Source organism: Plectropomus leopardus, chromosome 17 (genome assembly GCF_026936395.1).
Source record: "Plectropomus leopardus strain MGB_pleo_1.0 chromosome 17, ASM2693639v1, whole genome shotgun sequence".
Classification (NCBI taxonomy): domain Eukaryota; kingdom Metazoa; phylum Chordata; class Actinopteri; order Perciformes; family Serranidae; genus Plectropomus; species Plectropomus leopardus.
The window spans coordinates 23,527,890-23,547,110 of NC_142192.1; the positions used below are offsets into that span (position 1 = coordinate 23,527,890).

General features: G+C 39.4%; 1 protein-coding gene across 1 annotated transcript in view; it reads left to right on the forward strand.

Moving 5' to 3' along the window:
• The first annotated feature begins 4,267 nt into the window (after positions 1–4,267).
• LOC121957621 (dolichyl-diphosphooligosaccharide--protein glycosyltransferase subunit STT3B) overlaps positions 4,268–19,221 on the forward strand; it is a 120,058-nt gene continuing 105,104 nt past the window's right edge. Inside the window, exon 1 of the mRNA XM_042506306.2 lies at positions 4,268–4,806. Within this exon, the coding sequence (XP_042362240.1) occupies positions 4,547–4,806 (260 nt within the window). The 5' untranslated portion in view covers positions 4,268–4,546. The remainder of the gene's footprint in view (positions 4,807–19,221) is intronic.

Genomic DNA, 19,221 nt, shown 5'->3' on the forward strand with positions numbered 1-19,221 from the left:
AGAGAAGAAAGACAAAGCAAACACAAACATTCAAGTCTGCCTCTGGAGACAGAGGAAAGCAAAGCTGCCCTGCCTGGCAACAGCGCTCATTTTGGCTGGCTTTCATCTGGGCCTGGCCTTTTGACAATAGATGCGATTGAAGCAATCTTCACAGCCTGCATTTCTATTTGTCTTAAAGGTCATTCATTCAGAATGTGGAGGTAGAGGGGAAAGGGTGAAGGGGTAGAGCGCTCATCATGGCATAAGCGGGCCTTGATGAATGATCGAGGAGCCGTGTGTGCATATGTGTGTGTGTGTGTGTGCTACATCAAGATCGGTATGCATGCTCATGTGTGTGTGGGATTACAGATGTATGCATGCATTGTATCTTCACACACTCAGTTGTCTGTGTGGGTGTGCATGAATTCCTCTTGACTTCCAGCTGCAGCATATGCCTGTAATAGTGTCTATGATACAAGGCTTTGGTCACAGTGATCTCTTCATGAACTCAAAACTCGTATCCACTTCTGCCACTCCATCTACTCTTCATGATGACCCCCATCAATTTCCATAATCATCCTTTTACTCTCCTTTATTATCTGCCTTCCATCTTTCCCCCGTCTCTTCTACACTATATTCTCATCTCCCCTCTTATCTCCTCGTCTCTCCAGAAGATAGCCCCGATGCTCGGCTGTGCTAAGCCGGCTCAAACTTCACTCCAATTCTTCTACATGAATATTTCATTTGCATTTTTTAAAACATGATCTTGTGGGTGACAGGGTAGCTGTAAACACTGTTGATGCAAAGTAAGGATGGGAATATGGGGCAATTAGCAAAGTTTTTTAAACCGGTAAATGGGCCATTCTCAAATCAAAGGTACTTAAAGTGGAGATAATTAACAACTTGTTTTTTTTTTTTTTTTAAATAAAAAGCATGCATTCTCTTTAAAACCAAACACACTGATAAGTAGTTATTGCCTGAGTGTGCAGCATTTGTTTTAACATTCAAACATAAATTACTCAAAGCAATACATAACCACAATAAATTCATAATTTGAATTCATGGTAATGTTTTGGAGGTCACTGATTAAATTACACGGTTGCTTGTTTAGAAACAGGCTCCTCTGATTGTATAATGCTCCAAGGATAACTGCAGCATTAGGGACTGTTCTTTATTTATCAAAGTAGGGGATGGCTGGGGTTTGACTTTTTAAATTTTTTTAAATAATATTTTATTTATTTTGATCCTCTCCAAAGCTACAGATATTTGTCCTTTTCCTTTCCTGAGTGACTGACAGAAAATGCACGACCCTCCCTCCACCTTGAATTAGTTATCAGATTTTAAACACCCTTTAAAACTTGAATTGACATCAGTTTTCTTGTGCTGTGGTCAGATGCCTGTAACCCCGTAAAACCTTATGACATTTGTTTCATTTCTTTCAAAGACATGGGGGAAAAAGGCAACTAAAATGAACAAAAATTTTTTTTTAGCATTTTATTTTCGGCCAAATTTTAAATGAGACGTAGAATGACGTGATTTTGATGAAATGTTACCATTTAAGTTCAGATTTGGTTATGTTTTTTTCTGCCAGAAGTGTTTGTTGCAGATGATATGTTCAAAGACTGTGGCAAATTTGAAAATCCAATGATAACTCAGTTTTACAGTTTCTGCTTATAATAAATGGTGTAATTTTTGAGGTTTTCAATTCTTTAAAAAATGGTGGTTTAATAGATGCAAAATATACAAACCCCTCCCCTAAGCCAAAATATAATAATAACAATGCATTTTATTTATAGGTACCTTTCAGTGCACTCTAGGAAACCGTACAAGGCACAGAAAAGAAAAAACATATAAGCAGCAATGTATCTATAGATCATGAAGTCAAACAATTCAGTGATATGTAATGAAATAACCAGTCAAAAATCATGTAAAAACTAGGTATAAAATCATCATGATCAAAATAAAAGCTCCCTGACCAGTGCTAAAAAAAAATATTTGACATGCCTCCCCCTTTTTGCACCACCCACTCCCCTCTCATGAGTAGCAATCAGTCCCTGGGATGAAGCAATGTGTGCGGCAGGACAGGTTCACATAAAGCAGCAATAATATGCAACAAATGTCAGAGGAGATGAGAAAAGACTTCTTTGTCCACTCTGACTTCAAAACAAAGTTGTTTTTATCTGTGATATTACACAGAGGAGGACTGTTGGACGATTGTTTTCCTCCCTTTGGGACTGAATCACATCTCAGATAAATCAATAACACTTCCTGCCTCTGTCTCATTGTTATATGAAACAGTGCAAGCACAAAATGAATGTATACTATCAATCAAAAACTTGAGCATTTATTTGAAATGTTTAAAAAAAAGAAAGAAAAGGTGTCTCATTCCAATATAGGCTTTCAAGGCTTCGGGGGAAATTGTGAAAGTACATCCTGAGTTTAAGAGAATGATGAATGCTGCGTTCTTGTCTTTGCTGGGGGACATAATAATGATGAGACACATCAATCTTTATTACTTCTCCACCACCCAGTCCAGAACATCCAAGGGCAACAGAAATATTGCACTCTGAGAACATTTATCTGCACACACCAGGGGCGTGTCTAGGGAGTGGCGTGGGGTGGCACGGGCCTCCCCTGACATCTGATTGGCCACCCCAGGTGCCACCCCATTGTGATTGGCTATCTGCCCCGGTCATTTTGAACTTTTTGACAAGTAAACTGAATTTTCATTCACAGGTGCAATTCAGTCTTAAACCTGAGAGGCAGTAATGTGACAGTAAAGTGTCTATCCTGACTAATTTTATAAATAAACTGACACAACTGTTAAAAAGTTTATTCACACAGGCTTATTTATTTAATTTTTTGGCACTTTATATTTGCTATTATACTATTTACTATTATTGAGGGCTCTATTCATGTTTGTTTTCATTTTTCTTTTACCACTACAGCAGCATAGATGGATTACTCAAATTAGTGCAGTTTTGTTCCTTGTTATTGATGTTAATGGACAATTGTTGTAGCCTGTGATTCAGTGGGTGTTATCGTTGTACAGTCTGCAGACATCAAACTTGATGTTGTACCCAAGTTTATTCAGAGCCATGTCGCATAGCATAGCTGCACTAAACTTATAAGATTACTAAAATCCCCACAGTCTGTAGGAGTCTTTACAGGTTTTGTTCAGCAAGACTTTTAAGATTTTGCATTTTGCTAGGCTAAAATGAACTACACTATGGTCGTGTCACCACTGCTATGATGCTGTAATGGCGTGTTCAGGTTGATGTTCTGTTGTATAATTTATCCACTTGTGAGCACTTATCTTTTATAAGACACAGCAAAGCTTTGAAATTTGCAAAGGGGTATTTAATGACGTATTTTATGTCATAAAACAAAATGTGGAAGTGTTTTTAGCTTCCCATCTGAAAAAAAACCCAGCTGGTTTTAATTGTTTGTAGCTGGTCGAACAGGATCCTGACCCAGTTCTTGCTGGTCTTTCATGTTTTGACATGCTGGTGTGACCAGCCTATCAAGCTGTGCACATTTATCTTTATGCATAACACATGACAGAAGTCTTAACTGATTTATGCCATTTGCTTTTCATGCTACCACCTCATGATACGGTTATTTCTCAGTACTCTAGTGCATTCATTTGTTTTCAGTTTTACAGGAACTTCAGTGGATAAAGCAGCTAGAGTGACCATCACAAGCTGATAGAACCAGCTAAACCATCAAAAATTATGCCAAAACACACCTTAAACTGGTCAAAAATCTGTTTTTTTTCAGCATGGTTGTGTTTACCAAAGGTCTTATTTAAGGCTTCTAACAAAAAAAGTTGACTTTGAGAGGAGGGAGCTGTAGGTAGTGATTTGTTAATTTGTTTCAGGGTTTTAGGACTCATTACTGGGGCTCTCTATTACCCATTTTACCTGATGTCCTACTTTACCTGACTTCACCCTAGTTTTTAACTGCAAGAAGACAATTTCCCTTTTATACTTAGGACTGTGAGCACTTTCACTATGAAAAGTGACTAATCCAGCTCTATAAAGCCAACTTTAAGCTGAGTAATAAGGGTTGTATTTATAGCGAGAATGACTCAATATTCATATATAACAGGGATAATCCTTATTTCAATCAGCCGCAGCTATAATTTAGTGTGTTTCCATTGGTGGACTATCTTGTTTGTAAAGGCACTTCTGCTCTCTGATTGGCTTAGAGACATAACACCCCGCCTTTCTGTAGCTGTCGATCTGTGATTGGCCACGAGAGCTTCGGGACGCCCCGCCCACCGCATTCTCCCGCCCAGTTCCACCGGCGTTCAGTCGTGAAGCGGAGTGACTGTTGCGGGCTCGGTATGTGGCGCATGAGTGTGCGTTTCGGGATGTAACGGCTGCCTCTCGGTAGTAGCGATACTGAATCCAAAAACACACACACCCGGGGGACTCTGGAGGAAGAAAACGGACGAGGAGAGGGCTCAAACTAAGGGAGTGTACGCCAGCACGGAGCGGAGGGAGACACGGGGAGCGCGGCAGGAGGGACGCTCGAGCAAATCTAACCGACACCGCGCGCAGAAATGGCGGAGCACCACGCAGCCAGCGACGGCAAGCACAAAGCGTCCACCAACGCCGGGGGCTCGGTTCACGGGAACAACCGACCCGGCGCCGCGGGTGGAGGAGGGGGCAAAGGAGGCCTGTCTGGTGGACTGACACAGCCGGCAGGGTGGCAGTCGTTACTCTCGTTTAGCATTCTCTTCCTGGCCTGCCTGGCCGGATTCAGCTCCAGACTTTTCGCCGTGATCCGGTTCGAGAGCATCATCCACGAGTTTGATCCATGGTAAGCTAGCTAACGTTTGTCATCTAGGTAACAGTTGCTTGTGGAGACAGAGATCGATGTCCAAAACAGCTCCAGGGGTTGACATTTTTAAATGAAAGTCTGTTAATTTCAGTGTATTATTTCACTCTGTAAAAGTCAATGACAGTTTTGAACACAGCTGTATGAACCCTCTGTAGCCGTAAATGTGACAGCTTTCACTAAAAATCCACTTTTTTTTTTGCAGCAAATGACGCCTAAACTGTTAAAAACGAACGTTTTGCAGCAAATGACAGCTAATGTAAAAAAAATGCTCATTGCCCACATCAAAGTTAACTTCATAAAACCATGTTTTCCATCACGATAGTCCATTTTCAGACGTTTCTGGCATAGAAATGTGGTTTCAAGAGCTGTTTGGAAATATTACAGCTTTCACTAAAACGAACCGTAAATCTACTTTTTGCAGCAAATAACATGTAAAGTGATGAAAATCTGCTCATTACAGACAAGTTATGAAAGTTAACTGCATAGTTAACTACATGAAATCATGTTTTCCTTCATAGTAATCGATTTTTACACGTTTGCGGCATGGAAATGTGTTTTTTAAAAGCCTCTGGAAAATGACAGCTTTCACTAAAAATGTACCCAATACCCTTTTTTGCAGCAAAAGCCATTTAAAGTAAAAAAAACCTGTTCATTACAGACAAGTTGTCGGAGTTGACTACATGAAACCACGTTTTCCTTAACATTAATCCATTTTCACATCTGTGTCATAGGAATGTGTTTCTTAGAGCTTGTGGGCAAATAGGATAACTTAAACTAAAAATGTACTAATAATCCATTTTTTGCAGCAAATGACATGTAAAGTAGAATCTGCTTATTACAGAGACGTAATCAAAGTTAATTGCACGAAACAATCTTTTCTTCATATCAATCCAGTTGTTTCTGGCATAGAAATGTGTTTCTGTGGTATTCTGGGCAAATATGGCAGCTTTCACTTGAAAGGCACTCATGCAACTTACTCATGTAAGCGTTAGCTCCTCACATTCATGATTGTTTTCCCCAAAACGGCTGGTTGTCTCTGATGTCTAAGGGACAACCACTTGGAATATCAGGTCATTGGCCTGATGTGTGGTCCCTCTGAGGGACCTTGACATTTAAACCTAATGAACCGAGTGACACACAGCTAGCAGGTCCGGTTTGACCACTCTGGTGTTGTTAAGGATTAACAATAAGGCTAAAATAATAGCTGCAGTGAGCCCTGTGAGGAGGTTTCAGCTGCAGATAGAGCTTGGTTTAAGGCGCTGGTTCCCAACTGGTCCCCGACTGGTCCAGGTCCAGATTTCTCCTTAGTCACTGGCTCAAGGTCTGTACATAAGAGGTGTTACCACATACTCAATTTTATTTTGCAAACTGTAAATAACACGTAGGCTTAAATCAAAATGAAATTAAACATATTGCAAGATTAAAGAGCAATTACTTAAAATCAGGGGCGTTTCTGGGATTTGAGGACTTTGGGGACTAAGCCTGGACCTCAGTAATAATTAAAATTGAAGGCATGTTTGCTTTAAAACATTTAGCTGATTTTGTTCGGGTTTTTTTCCCTGTAATTTTTTTTTACTTTTAAATTTTAGGTTATTTAAAAAAAACTTGCTGATTTGTTTCTGTAAAACTATAAAACAAACTAGACATGATCATCACCTGACTTGAGTCGATCCATGGCCCACTTTTGGACTGTGACCCACCCGTTGGGAACCACTTGTTTAGGGTATGTGGAAGAATGCATGATTTCTGTGTTTGAATTAATTCAGTGCGAGCCGGTGAGGTTGAAATGCTTATTAATATGATGAATGTTTTACTGTTGAAATTAAGTTTAACACAACTTGGTGAGTTAAGTTTTTTTTGTTTTTTAGCTAAAAAAAAACTACTCCCCTCCTTTTTAAGATTTAGCTCATTTTTTTGTAACGTTTAACTGTTACCTGAGCTTGATATCTTTAAAAAACATGGGAAGAGGGCAAGGAGCAACAAAAGCAAAAATGACCGAAAAATTTGCAAGAAACAAGTAAAAAAAAGTATAAGAAAATCACCAGAAACTTTTAAAAATGAAAATTAAATAAAATCCTAACAATTTAATAAAAAACAACAATAAGAAAATGACCTGGAAAAATCAATTTAAAAAATAATAATAATTTTTAACATCATTTGAATAATGTAATTCTTCTCACTTTAAATATAGTTTTTCCCTAACTCTTTTTCTCTCTGAACTTTTTTTGCCCTTGCTGTTTAAAAATAATTTTCAAAATCTACTAATTTCCTTACAATTTGTGATGTTTTCTAAAGAAAGCACACTAATTTGCTCAGGGTTCAGAGGTTTAAATACTTGTGCAAGGCATCTCACACCAAAAGTGATGTCTCTCCAAGACCATATGCATAGTGGACTGTCATGTTTGTGCACAAATTACAGCTGCTGCACATCATAACAGCAGACCTCTTATAACCCGGAAGCCGACGATCTGGTGTGTCTGTCATCACAATGCAAGATTATTCCGCTTTGTAACGGTGTCACATGGGCTCACAGGAGTCCGCCTGGTTGCAAAGCATCCCCTCGCTGCTGCTGTCTGTGGCATTCAACCAGGCTGTCGGACTGATGCATTCATTTATTAATTTTCAAGGACAGGTGCTCCATCTTGTTCAGGGTGACACTTGCCTCTTCAATTATGTTGATAGCTTGATTGCATTTTATAGCCATGGGCCAAGGCTTAGGGCCACCAGAGGGTCTACATGGTTCATATGAGCTTGACCCTCAGCTTTAAGATTGGAAGCTGTAGCGCTGTGTTATTTCTTTACAGCAGGCATGATCTACTTGCTTTGCTTAGGGGCCAGATTTGCAAAATGACAGGAGGCCAGCGGCCAGTTGCATCTGCCCCGTACATGTTTCTAGGATTTTAGGGCATTTCTAGGATTTTTGCACATTTCTTGGATTTTAGGACTTTTCAGGGCCTTTAGGACATTTCTGAGATTTTTCCAGGGTTGTAGGATGTTTCTAGGATTGTTGGATGTTTCTTGGAATTTAGGACATTTGTAGGCTTTTTGGACATTTCCTGAACTTTAGAACATTTCTCAGATTTTAGGACATTTTTCAGACCTCTGTTGGGGGTACCTTATCAGGGGACAGATTTGGTCTTCAGGCCGTAAGTTGGGTATCAATGTTTTGCAGCCTGCATGTGTCCGATTTGCGCCCGGGGTGGTCACACAGTTGGTACTTTACCTATGGTATATCTTTGTTGCACTTCTAAGTGAAATCAGGAGCTTCTTTGCCTCACTCTGAGGCCACGAAGTGCCATCAGTTGCTACTGTTGAATTTGCACAGTTCTTTGGAAACATGTCACAGAAAAGAAAGCAAAGGCGCTCTTTGATATTCAAGAGTTTAAAAGCCCTTGCAGCTATGAGTAGTCTACATCTGTTGTTCTCAAAAAAATTTCTCTGGGATCCCAAAAATAAAGCAATGCTTGGATGAAACCTTCTGTTGCAGCCTTAAACGCGCTAAATGATGATTTCAGTCATAAAGCAATGTTTTTAGATGCTTTACTAATAATAAGATAATGCAACTAATCATCTTATTTGGAAAATGCATTTATCAAAATGTAGATGTACAGCAGACATGTGTCTGTAGTTGACTATTCATGAATCCTGCAACATTCATCCCCCCTCTAGTCATCTTTTGACCCCATGTGTAATCCTGCTGAGAACCATTGCCCTACATTACTTCGATCTTTAACACCTTCAGGAATTCTTCAGTGCGTATGGCGTCTTTAGCACGAGAGTTTTTGTATAGATTAACACATAAACCTGACCCCAGTGGGTACTGTTTTTGCCAGGAATACTAATTGGGACATTACTCAAAGATTTATTCTGGTATCTTCTGTTGACTCTCAGAAGTGAGATCAGTCTGTACGAAAAAAAAAGCATTTTTTCTGATTATGTTGCGTTGCGTATTTTAATTCCCTCACCCTTTTTGACAGTGACAAAAGAAAACATGTATTTCTACAACTGCAGGCACAGAGGATGCTGATTGGAAGTGGCCGTCGTCTGGATGCTTGTTATTGATTTTCCTCCGCACAGAGCTTCACATTATCTGCAGCTAACCATTACGTTAAATAAGCCGGCAGTTTGATTGGATTTACAAGCACCAAAATGTCAAGCTTATGCTGCAATATGCAAACACAATTTTGTAGGCGAGTTGCTGATATGACTCGCCTCTTATCTGGCTGTGCTCATTTTGGTTTCCTAATATCTGTTGATTATTTTAAGACTAGGCAGACTGTATTTGGCATTCAAGTGGGATTTTGTTTGTCTTTGCATTCATGGAAGTAATTAATTTCCAAAGTTGTGTCTTGACTTGAAAATGCATTTCCCTCTTTAACCAATTTCAAAATACTGCTCTTCCTAAGGCAACGAGTCAGTGGATGGTTTCTGCTCAGAAAATGTTATGACTGCCCACTAGACTTTACCTTTTGGAGATGTAACTCCTTGACCCTGCTGGTAGAAAAATATCCCTTTTTTAAAGTAGCTGCTGTATTTTTCAAACTGCTACTGGAGCTCCTCAGACAGATATCAGAAAGATTTGTTCCTGCTCTCTGAGTTGACTTTTATACAAATGTTCTGTCCAGTTTATTGACTTAGTGGGAGGAAAATTTAACTAGACTGAAAGCTGTACGCTGAGGCACATACATGTGTGTACGGGAGCAGAGGTTTCCTTGGAAGCAGTCAGTTTTTTCCACCTTGGTTATGGCAGGCAATGGAGTCTGTTCTGACAGTAGAGTGAGGGGAGAAGAAGCGTCGCTGTCGAGCAAATAATGAGCTGGATACTTGGGTGTAGCAGCACAGACCTTCACTTTTCACACTCACACACTTAGATCCTTACTCTGTCTCCGACCGCTCGGCATCAGAACGGCTGCCGCTTCGCATGACTGGAGCTTTGTGCAAGGTCTTGATGGATGCTCACATTGTGTCATACAGGGTGTAAGCGTTCAGTAGTGAAGTCCACCAAAGCGGTGTGTGTTTGGCCTTGTGCAGTGCTAAAATTATCAGTCAAAGAGTGCATCTGTAAATAATTACAGTCATCCATCATGTAGAGCTGCAATGATTATCGACAAGCTGTCACCTGATAAATTAATTGCCACCTAATTTAATAATCGATTAATTGGTTTGATTTTTATTTTTATTTTTTTAGAGAAAAAAGTCCAATTTATCTGATTCCAGCTACTTAATTGTGAATATCTTCGGGTTTCTTTACTCTTTTATGTAAGTGAACTGAATAATTTTGGATTGTGGACAAAACAAGACATTTGAGGATTTCATCTTGGGCTTTGGGAAACACTAATCAACATTTTTCACCATTTTCTGGCATTTTATAGACCAAACAACTAGTCAGTTAATTGAGAAAAGTATTGACAGATTAATTGTCAATGAAAATAATCATTAGTTTCCGTCTTAGTAGAGATACTAACGGTTTGCAGGTCACAGTGTTGTCAAAACGCAAGATGTATTGATACATATTGATTCTGAATTTACAGTTTCACTTCTCATTTTCTACAGTATTAATACACAGGTAGCAGCTGTGCTTCCTCTCTGTCTCTCATTAATGTTTACTGAATTCATTCGGATGTTCTCCTACTTCTAACCAAGAAAAGAAGAGCTGCTGCTATCATGTTTTAGCCTTGCCATATTTATCTTTTAATACTTTTTTTTTCATTTTATGCCATCAATATCAATTTTTGTATTGAAGTCATAAATTCCCGTATTGTGACAACACCACTAGAAAGATTTGTGTAGTTTTTGCTGCTTCATGTCATTGTAAATTGACAACTTAGGGTTTTCAGCTGTTGGTCATGAAATAAAGTAGGCCAGACTAACTAAATATGTAGTGATCCAACTTTTTTTCTCTTCCAGTATTCAGATTGGCAACCTCAGCTCGGGTTGTTGAGCACAAAGCACTGATCAATACCAGCGCATTGCATGAAACTCATTTTAAATGTAAAGTAACATAAGACCTGGGGTTGCCTGTGGCTCTAACAACAAGAGGTCGATCAGTTTATCGGTTTGGCTTGTTAATCAGCGCCAATAGGATGTTAAACAATCCATCGTTATTTGCAGAAACTGCCTCATATAGTGGCCAATGGCGCAGTCTCCACGAGATAGATGGGATGTACGTTACCGAGCGGAGCTGAAGAGAGGACAGTTGTGCTAAATGGAGCAAAAAGGAGCTTGATCAGTGGGCACAGCTCCAGAGAAAGAAGGTCCCTCCTGCTATGTCCGTGTCGAGTTCCAGCGGATACTTAAAAATTCTTAAAAGGCATAACATTCATTCATTTTTAAATTAGGCCTTAACTGGTATTGAAATGTCTTAATCTTCAGATGTCAATCTTTCAAAAGTATTAAAAATACCAAGACACTGGAAGCAGGATTATTAAGCCCTTTTCCTGATATGGCATTGTAATTCTCAAATAATGGGTAATATCTTTTTTTTTAATCAATGTACCAAATATAAAAACACACAGTCAAGGTGCAAGGTAGATTTATTAAAGGTACAAGGTACATTAATTAAAATTAGAATTAGTCTCTTTTTGAGTTGATGGAGGAGTTGATGTGTCTCACAGCCTGAGACTCACTAGGATAGAGGAACCAACACTGATATGCATTTACAACATCCAATCAAATTATGATTTGATTTGCCAGTTCATTTTTTTGTATTTTCTTCCATTTGGGTTATTGTAAAATTAGTCTTAAATTTCATTCAGAATGGTGTAAAAAATCTCCAAAGATCTTCAGTTGAACTTTCCTTAAGCTGTAGGAACCCTGTGATAGTGTCTTAGTGTGATCTAGTTTCATGCATTTAAGTGAAGTTTTTGGCTGCAGCTGGTCCAGTCCAGGCTGATTAATCGGCCACCAGGTTTTTCTGGTCCAAACTATCGTTGTTATATCAGCCTTTGAAAATGCACTGTTGGTCGACCTCTACTAATATCTGAGTTGATGGCCCAGCATGACAAAATGAATGTATCTGAAATAGTAAGCTATATAATGACAGTGATAAAGAGGCTTTATTATGTGTGGATTGGTTGCATCACAGTTGATGTTGGATATATTGGCTAAAGATGGCTGGAGTGCTAAAATTGTTACAGTGCAAAATTGCTTAAGCACTAGTCTGCCAAATCAGAAATCTGGGTTTTGTTGTAACATTAAAAAAAGATAGTCTTGAAGTTGTTTAGGTGAGTTGAAAAGGTTGTGTTCAGTTGAGACAGTTGGGATTGTAGTATTTGTGCCATCTGCTCCTGTAGCGTTTGTGTGCCATCTGCAGCGTGCACGCTCACTTCAACAGCTTTACCAGGTTAATAGAAGATTCAGCCCAAGAGCCATTGGAGAACTGCCTAATGTGCTCTAAAACTATCAGGACACATGGCCTTATTTCTGCTCTTTCTTTGAGCTGATCCTGCCGCTTGCCCACATGCTCCCTCTCTCACCTGCCTCTCCTCTTGTACTCTGCAAAATTGGGGTGCAGCATGATTTGAATTTTTTGTTGTAAAATCACTTTTATAGGGTCTGTTAATATTCAGGTCATCAGGGTGGGAAACCTACAGTATTGGCAGCTCTAACACCACAGATGGGACGTGATACAGATTGTCAGTCCTTTTCAGAGGCAGTGACTTTACTTCATGTAGGACACAAAGAAAACATCCAGTGATATTCGCCGGCTTTTGATTGTTAAGCCCAAAACAAGAGATGTGTGATTTAACACCTGAATGTCAGCAGTTTCACAGAATGCCTTGTGCAATCCTTCACTATCTCAAACAACACTTTGATATCAGTTAACACCTCACAAATGATGTTTCAGTGTTTCTGACCCCTTTTTATAATGCAGCCTTCGCTGCTGAAAGTTGTTAAATGCAGTGGAAATGAAGTGATGTTACCACCTCAGCTGTTTTCTGAAAAGCCAGCAAAATTAGTGGGAGTTGTGTGTGTGCCACCCCCCCACCCTCTCCTCTTTCTCTCTTTTTCTTCCTGCTTCTGTCTTTTTCACACACGAAAAACACGACTTCTGTCTTAAAGTAGATTAGGCCAAACCAGAAGCGGCCGCTGCTGGCACAGCATCACATTTACTCGGGCAGAAGTGTGGGAAAATGGAGAATAAGTTGTGATTGATCTTCCTACCAGACACTTGGCTGCAGCTGTGATCTCTGCCTAAGCCCCCGACTGACTGTCCAACAGTTTATGAAATATTTAGTGTTCACACAGTGTCCGGTTACCTGCAACAGGAAAAAGTTATAGTCAGAGCCTAACCCTGGTTATTCTAGGCTGGTTTCCTAGGATTACATTATTTTTTGTTTAATATATTGGAGTTACCACGGCAACTTATTAGCCATTTCACAGCAGTGCCAAAGGTAATGACTTTTTTGGCTCCATCTCTCCTGTCTCTGCTCCAGCCTTGCAGGCTGAGACTTCATGCACGCAAATCATATCTCAACACTTGCAGGACACCAGAAAGCTAACACACTTTAACTCTGCCTTGCAGAACTTTTTTTATTTGCTGCTTTCTCCTCAGTCTGGAGACTTGGATGTCAAGCCCCTGATGATTAAGTGCTATTTCCCAGGCTTGAGCCTCCCAGCGGACTAGTGTCAGGCATAGCCGGGGAGTCTGTGAATCTGAGGTGTGCTGCACAGTGTGTGTGAGGCAGAGAGCGACAGATCTTTTTTCAGGCCACCTGGGGCATGTGTAGATGAGCTGGGATGGGAAGGAGCTTCAGGCTCAGGGACATCACCGGCTAACACAATGAAAAGTATACACACAACTCAGGCTGGGCAATTTCAATTATATAATATCTGTTGTGATATGAGGCCAGATATCATCTTAGATTTTGGACATAGTGATATTGCTAGTGTTATATTATAGTAAAGTAATGTCATTTTCTGAACTTAACAGGCTGTTCTAGTTGTTCTATTAATAGCCTATCAAAAATCTCATTGTGTAAATATTTTGTGAAAGCAAATAGTTTAGACTGCAATACTGTCAAGGGGTTGACCAATATTGATTTTCAGGGATGATACAAATTCTGATTATTAGTAGTTAGACCAATAACCAATACGCATTCACAATAAGAGTAAAAATCTTTGCGTCAATATTTAGAATTTGGAATATAACAAACTCCAACATAAAACTTTGTTTAAATGCCATTAGCAAATGTTTCATCAAAACTAAACTGTTCAATATCAAGCTCCCAGCAACTTTTGTTTTTTTTGTTACCTCAAAAGTTCCTCCCATGCTGACACTTTATTCTTTCCTCTTTTTTAAAATAAATTAATTTAATTATGAATTATTATTTATTATTTATTTTTTTATTATTTATTATTTAATTTAATTGATATAAAATACCGATACAGATAATTGACAAAATGCCAAATATCAGCCCCAATAATCGGCCAGGCCAATATTCTGTCGACCCCTAATACTGTCTAGTGTTTCCCCTTTATAACTGATTAGTGCTACTGCTGTATGACAATCTGTCCATACGGAAATTATCTTGCAAGCAAGAATTATAAATCCAACAGCCCGTTCAATTGGCCACCTGTTGTCATCTGCCGATCTAGCTTAAAGCTGATCAGAAGAGTAGCTCAGATGATGCAAAACATGCACATATACTTTTCGCCCTGCAAATATAACTTCACCATCTGGTGGTTTTAACAAACAGTAGCTTACACTCAGCATTCACTGTTTACATTTATAGTTTACTGCTAACCACGTCCAGCTCTCCTGTCTGTCCCGAGTGCAGACACACTGTCTCTCTCACCTCGTTTGACGCACTGAACGGTTCTGTAGAGGCTGCATACACTGTTTTGTAGAGGCTGTTTTCTGACAGTGTATACGTTTAGCTTACTTCTGTCCTGTTTTGTCCCACTGGACTGAATTGGCTTCTTTGTGCATACCAGCTCTTTCTTGCTGCATTTCTTTAGGATTTAAGTTGTTTTGTCTCTGCGTCTGGAATCGCAGAGTTGGGGGGCAAGCCGGGGGCAAGTATAACAATTATAGGTTTTTGGACCAGACCTATAAAACTATTGGGGTGCAATTTTTATGTAAGTAACTTGCGTCTGTTTTGTACTCGTTAACAGCAATTGATTATTTTACAAGCGATGTTAGAGTCACAGTATTGATTGAAACACCAGATGTCAAATGTTACATACGCCCCAACGTGCAGGAGCAATTGTAACAGCATACAGGGCATCGAGGGCATTTTAATAAACATAATTCAACTTTACAACGATGTACAAATGTGTCTGTAGCCCTTCTGGTGTCAGCAGAGGCGGTAAATATCTTCCTGTGGCTCGAAATAAAACAAACGCACTGCTGCTTAAGGGAGACACAAAATCTTGAGGGGAACACTGTTATCGCAAGGTGTCATGGGATTAGATTTACTTGCCCAACCCTAGAAACATCTCAGTTTCATACTAGGGGTGTAAAACAAAGTTTCACAACGATACAGTATTGTATAAATTTATTGGACAACAATACGATATTTGCCCATATCTCAAAGTCTGCCACAATCCATTTCCATTTAGATTCAGTTCAGGGGCCTGCAGACAGTATTAAGTAAATATCCTCATCGCTTTGGTGAAAATAGTGACACAAACTTGATGATGTATCAGTGTTTTCCCTTTGCATCTATGATATTGGACCATTGATCATTGAATTGACATATACATCCCGATCTAGTTTTGTTTTTATTTGTTATTTATTTATTTAAAGGGGTTTTTGGGGAAATTTTTCCTTATATACTGTGAGGGTCCAAGGACTGAGGGATGTCACAACGGGCTGTTCAATGTGATGAAATATGTCGTCTGACAAAAAAAAAATTCTATCATTTCTTTGTATAACATATTGTTTATTTTTATTATGACAGTAGTTTATGTAACTTTTATAGTAGATTTTATTTGTAACTTTAGTTCATTTATTAATTTTGTATTTTAGTAGTTTACCTTAGTTAGAGGAGATTTCAAAATATTGTGATATATATTGCGTATTGCGATACAGCGTAAAAATATTGTTATATTATTTTAAAATCATATCCTTCAGCCCTGATGCCATATGCTGTAAAACCATCTGAGGCAAATTGTGATTTGTGATAGTAGACTTCATAAATAAAACTGAGATTGAATTGAAATTTAGTAGGTTAACATTTAATTTGAATATTTGCCATTTTTTTTCAGTACTTGAAGTGATAACTTGCAAGACTGCTTAGTTGAGTCTCCTCTTCCCTTGTTCATACCCTCTGTATTGAGGTTATGTCTTGGCTGTGAATAATGTGCAAAAGTTTGTGCATTCAGCTTTTTGCAAGCTATTCTGGGTTGCTGTTCAGGACAATAACAAAGGGCAGTATATAGTATAAAGGTGAAAAGTGCTGGTAGATTCATTCACACTGAATTGAGGTAGCTGATGCCCTAGTTTTTATCCCCCAATTTGCCTGTCAGCCAATTTGGTTGGGGCCACTCTGAAAGTGTTGGCAAGATTGCTACCTAACAAGAGGTGCTTGTCAGCAGCCCGGAGGCCACACGAGTCACAGATGCCTTGATGGAGGATAATGGCACTGAGAGGTAGCCCAATTTGTTAGCGTGATGAATTGCCTCTGCTGAGCATTCAGAGCAATATTTGTGTTTGTGTGCTCACCCGCACATTATTAGCTTCACGGGGTGTTTGGAGCCAGTTTAAGTGTTAAGTGTAATTTTACATTTAATTACATGCGGGTGGAAAAGGTTCAGCATTACTTGCTGTTTGCATAAGCTACAGTACAATGTAACCATGACTATTGCTCATTTCAAATTAACTTAAGCTGCTTCTCTGCCCCACCTTTCTCAACCACAGGCTTTTTGCTGGTTTTGGCAGCCTTTTGCTAATGAGATTTTAAAAGCATTGTCCTCTGACATTGTCGAGCATTGTGTTCCAACTCTTTGCTCTTTATTGAAGGCTAAAGACTGTGATCTTGTACTCCTATAACTTTGAAACATGGCATCCGTGCAACACAAGCAACAGCTTACACCCAAGCTTGGTGCTTACATCTCTACTTCTAGGATGTAGATGGCAGTGTTTCCTTTGACTGTACATCCCCTCACCGGCAGTCACAGTTTAATTCAATTACTGTTTAATTTACCTTTTTTCACACAATGCACCCACAGTTTCTTCTCAGCTAGAGCAATTTGGAGCTTCAGTAGCCTGCCTTTCTATTTAACCCATCTCCAAATAATTGAAATTATACTGCAGATTCCTATGTTGTAGTGCTGTTTAATCTGTGTCTATGTTATTGCAATAACAGATGAGGATCACACTGAGAAGTGCACCCATGTGGACAAGATCGTGAAGTAAAAAACGTACCTTTGCTGTGCGGCAATAGTTTTGATAAAGAAGATAAAGACAGTTTCCTACATTTCGTTTTTCTGATGTGTTTTAAATACTTAAGTGCTTGTTTGAAGGACTTTCCAAATAAATAAAGCTGACTCAACTAGTTTCTTCACAGTTGCTAATAGCTGAAGTGTAAGGCTTTGAGCTTGTTTTTAATTAAAGTAAAGCAATTTGCTCACGACTTCTGCGTTGATGAGGGTCTCACGTTTCTCAGCTCTGTGAGGCTCATGTTCTTGCAAGAATGTCTTGAATGCCTCAAGTGGAAGAAAGAGCAGGAATGTACCAGACCAAGTGACAAACTCCAAGACTGAAAAATGAAGTAAGTGTGGAAGTGTCAAGAATTACAGTTCATCGACTGGCCGCTTGAGGCTGGCTCCATAACAGAGTAAATCCCCATAGACCGCCATGTTAAAATGCCCAACTTTACAGCAGAACTAAACATGTTAACAGTCTGGTACAAAAACATTTATTTGGTCTCACTTATTTCAACATCCATGATAGTTGTATGGGAGGTGGTTTTTATAACACACATTTGCATTTAAAAGCCCAAAGTTATGCATATTTAAGGACGGAGATGCTTGAGTGAAAGGCTGTCTGTAAGTTAGATCCATATATATAGTGACTTCTGGCTCTAAGAAAAACAAGATGGCGATGGACGAAATGCCGAACTCGATCGTTTAAAATGGCAGTCCACAGACCAACGGCTGACATCATGATAGCTATGTCCATTATCTATATAGTCTGTGCCTAACAGAAGTGGTGTTTTTTCCTACTGTGCAATTGTATTTATTTTTTGTGCAGATTTTAAGGCACAGATATGTGAGTTAACTTCACAGCAAAATCGCAGCTAACCTAGGGACAGGTAATTGGGTGGTTGCCTAACAGCCAAAAAAGATGCAGCAAGCTGCTAAAAGTGTTCTGTCTCATCAGGGCAGACCAAAGTTATTGTTTGCATAGCTCTAAACCACTGCACTGACGCTGGATTTTCGTTCATAGGGTAAGTGTTCAGCTTTGAAAATGTTACTTCAGGGGTTGGAATGATGGTGATGAAAGCCATAGAGGAAAAATAAGACTTGCAGAAATAAAGGGATTATGTAAGTTATTTTATGTCAATGCAGTTGTTTTAAGTTTGAATTTCAAAGTGTGCTTTAGAAAGTAGACGTGAAAATTGTCATATGCCATGTGGTATCGTTGTACTGTTGTCCTTTTGTCATGATGACGTAATATGGCTTTCTATAAATATCCAAATAGTGTCTAATACTGTATCCTCAACTGGAACTGATCAAGGAGTGAGCCCAGAAACAAGCCTGGGTATCAGAAGTAAATTTATCCCCTGAGTTCTCATCTACTGAAGAAGCTACAGGACACACTGGACAACCTTCATGCACACACTCACACATCAGTGTGTGTCACGCAAACTGGAGATGCGTGGTTGAAGCAGCTTTTGTCAGGCTGTTTGTACTGTGTTGTCATGGGCTCCTTGATGTGATTGTTGTTCCATGACCACCCAGCCTGCAGAACCCATCTGACTGGAGAAAACAGAAGGAGCGACGTGTCTGCTTAACAAATGCAGCACTGTAATTGAAGGCACTCTTTTTGAATGCCTTTTGTGAGTGCGTTCTCTTGTGTGTTTTCTTATTGCAGTTGTTCTGTACATCAGTACAAGTGTGTGACTGGTCAGCAGTTTGTCCTCATGCTTTAAGTTTTCCCAGCACAACCACAGATGTCCCTTCACTGTTTTGTCTTATTGAACTGAAATGTGCTGGACGTATAGGTTAACAGGATGTAGCCGTACGTCCTTTTTACACAGACATCCGTCAGTACTGTCCCAACAAAGACTCTTCGTTACGCTGCGTTTGCTTTTTGTAAAGAGGGCATAACGCCACCCTGGTATGTGATTTTAGACAGCATGCTGGCATTCTGAAAGCAAATGAGGCGGGCCATGTAATACAACAGTGTTAGTGTCTTGTGTGACATTACATATGCGTTAGGCAGCA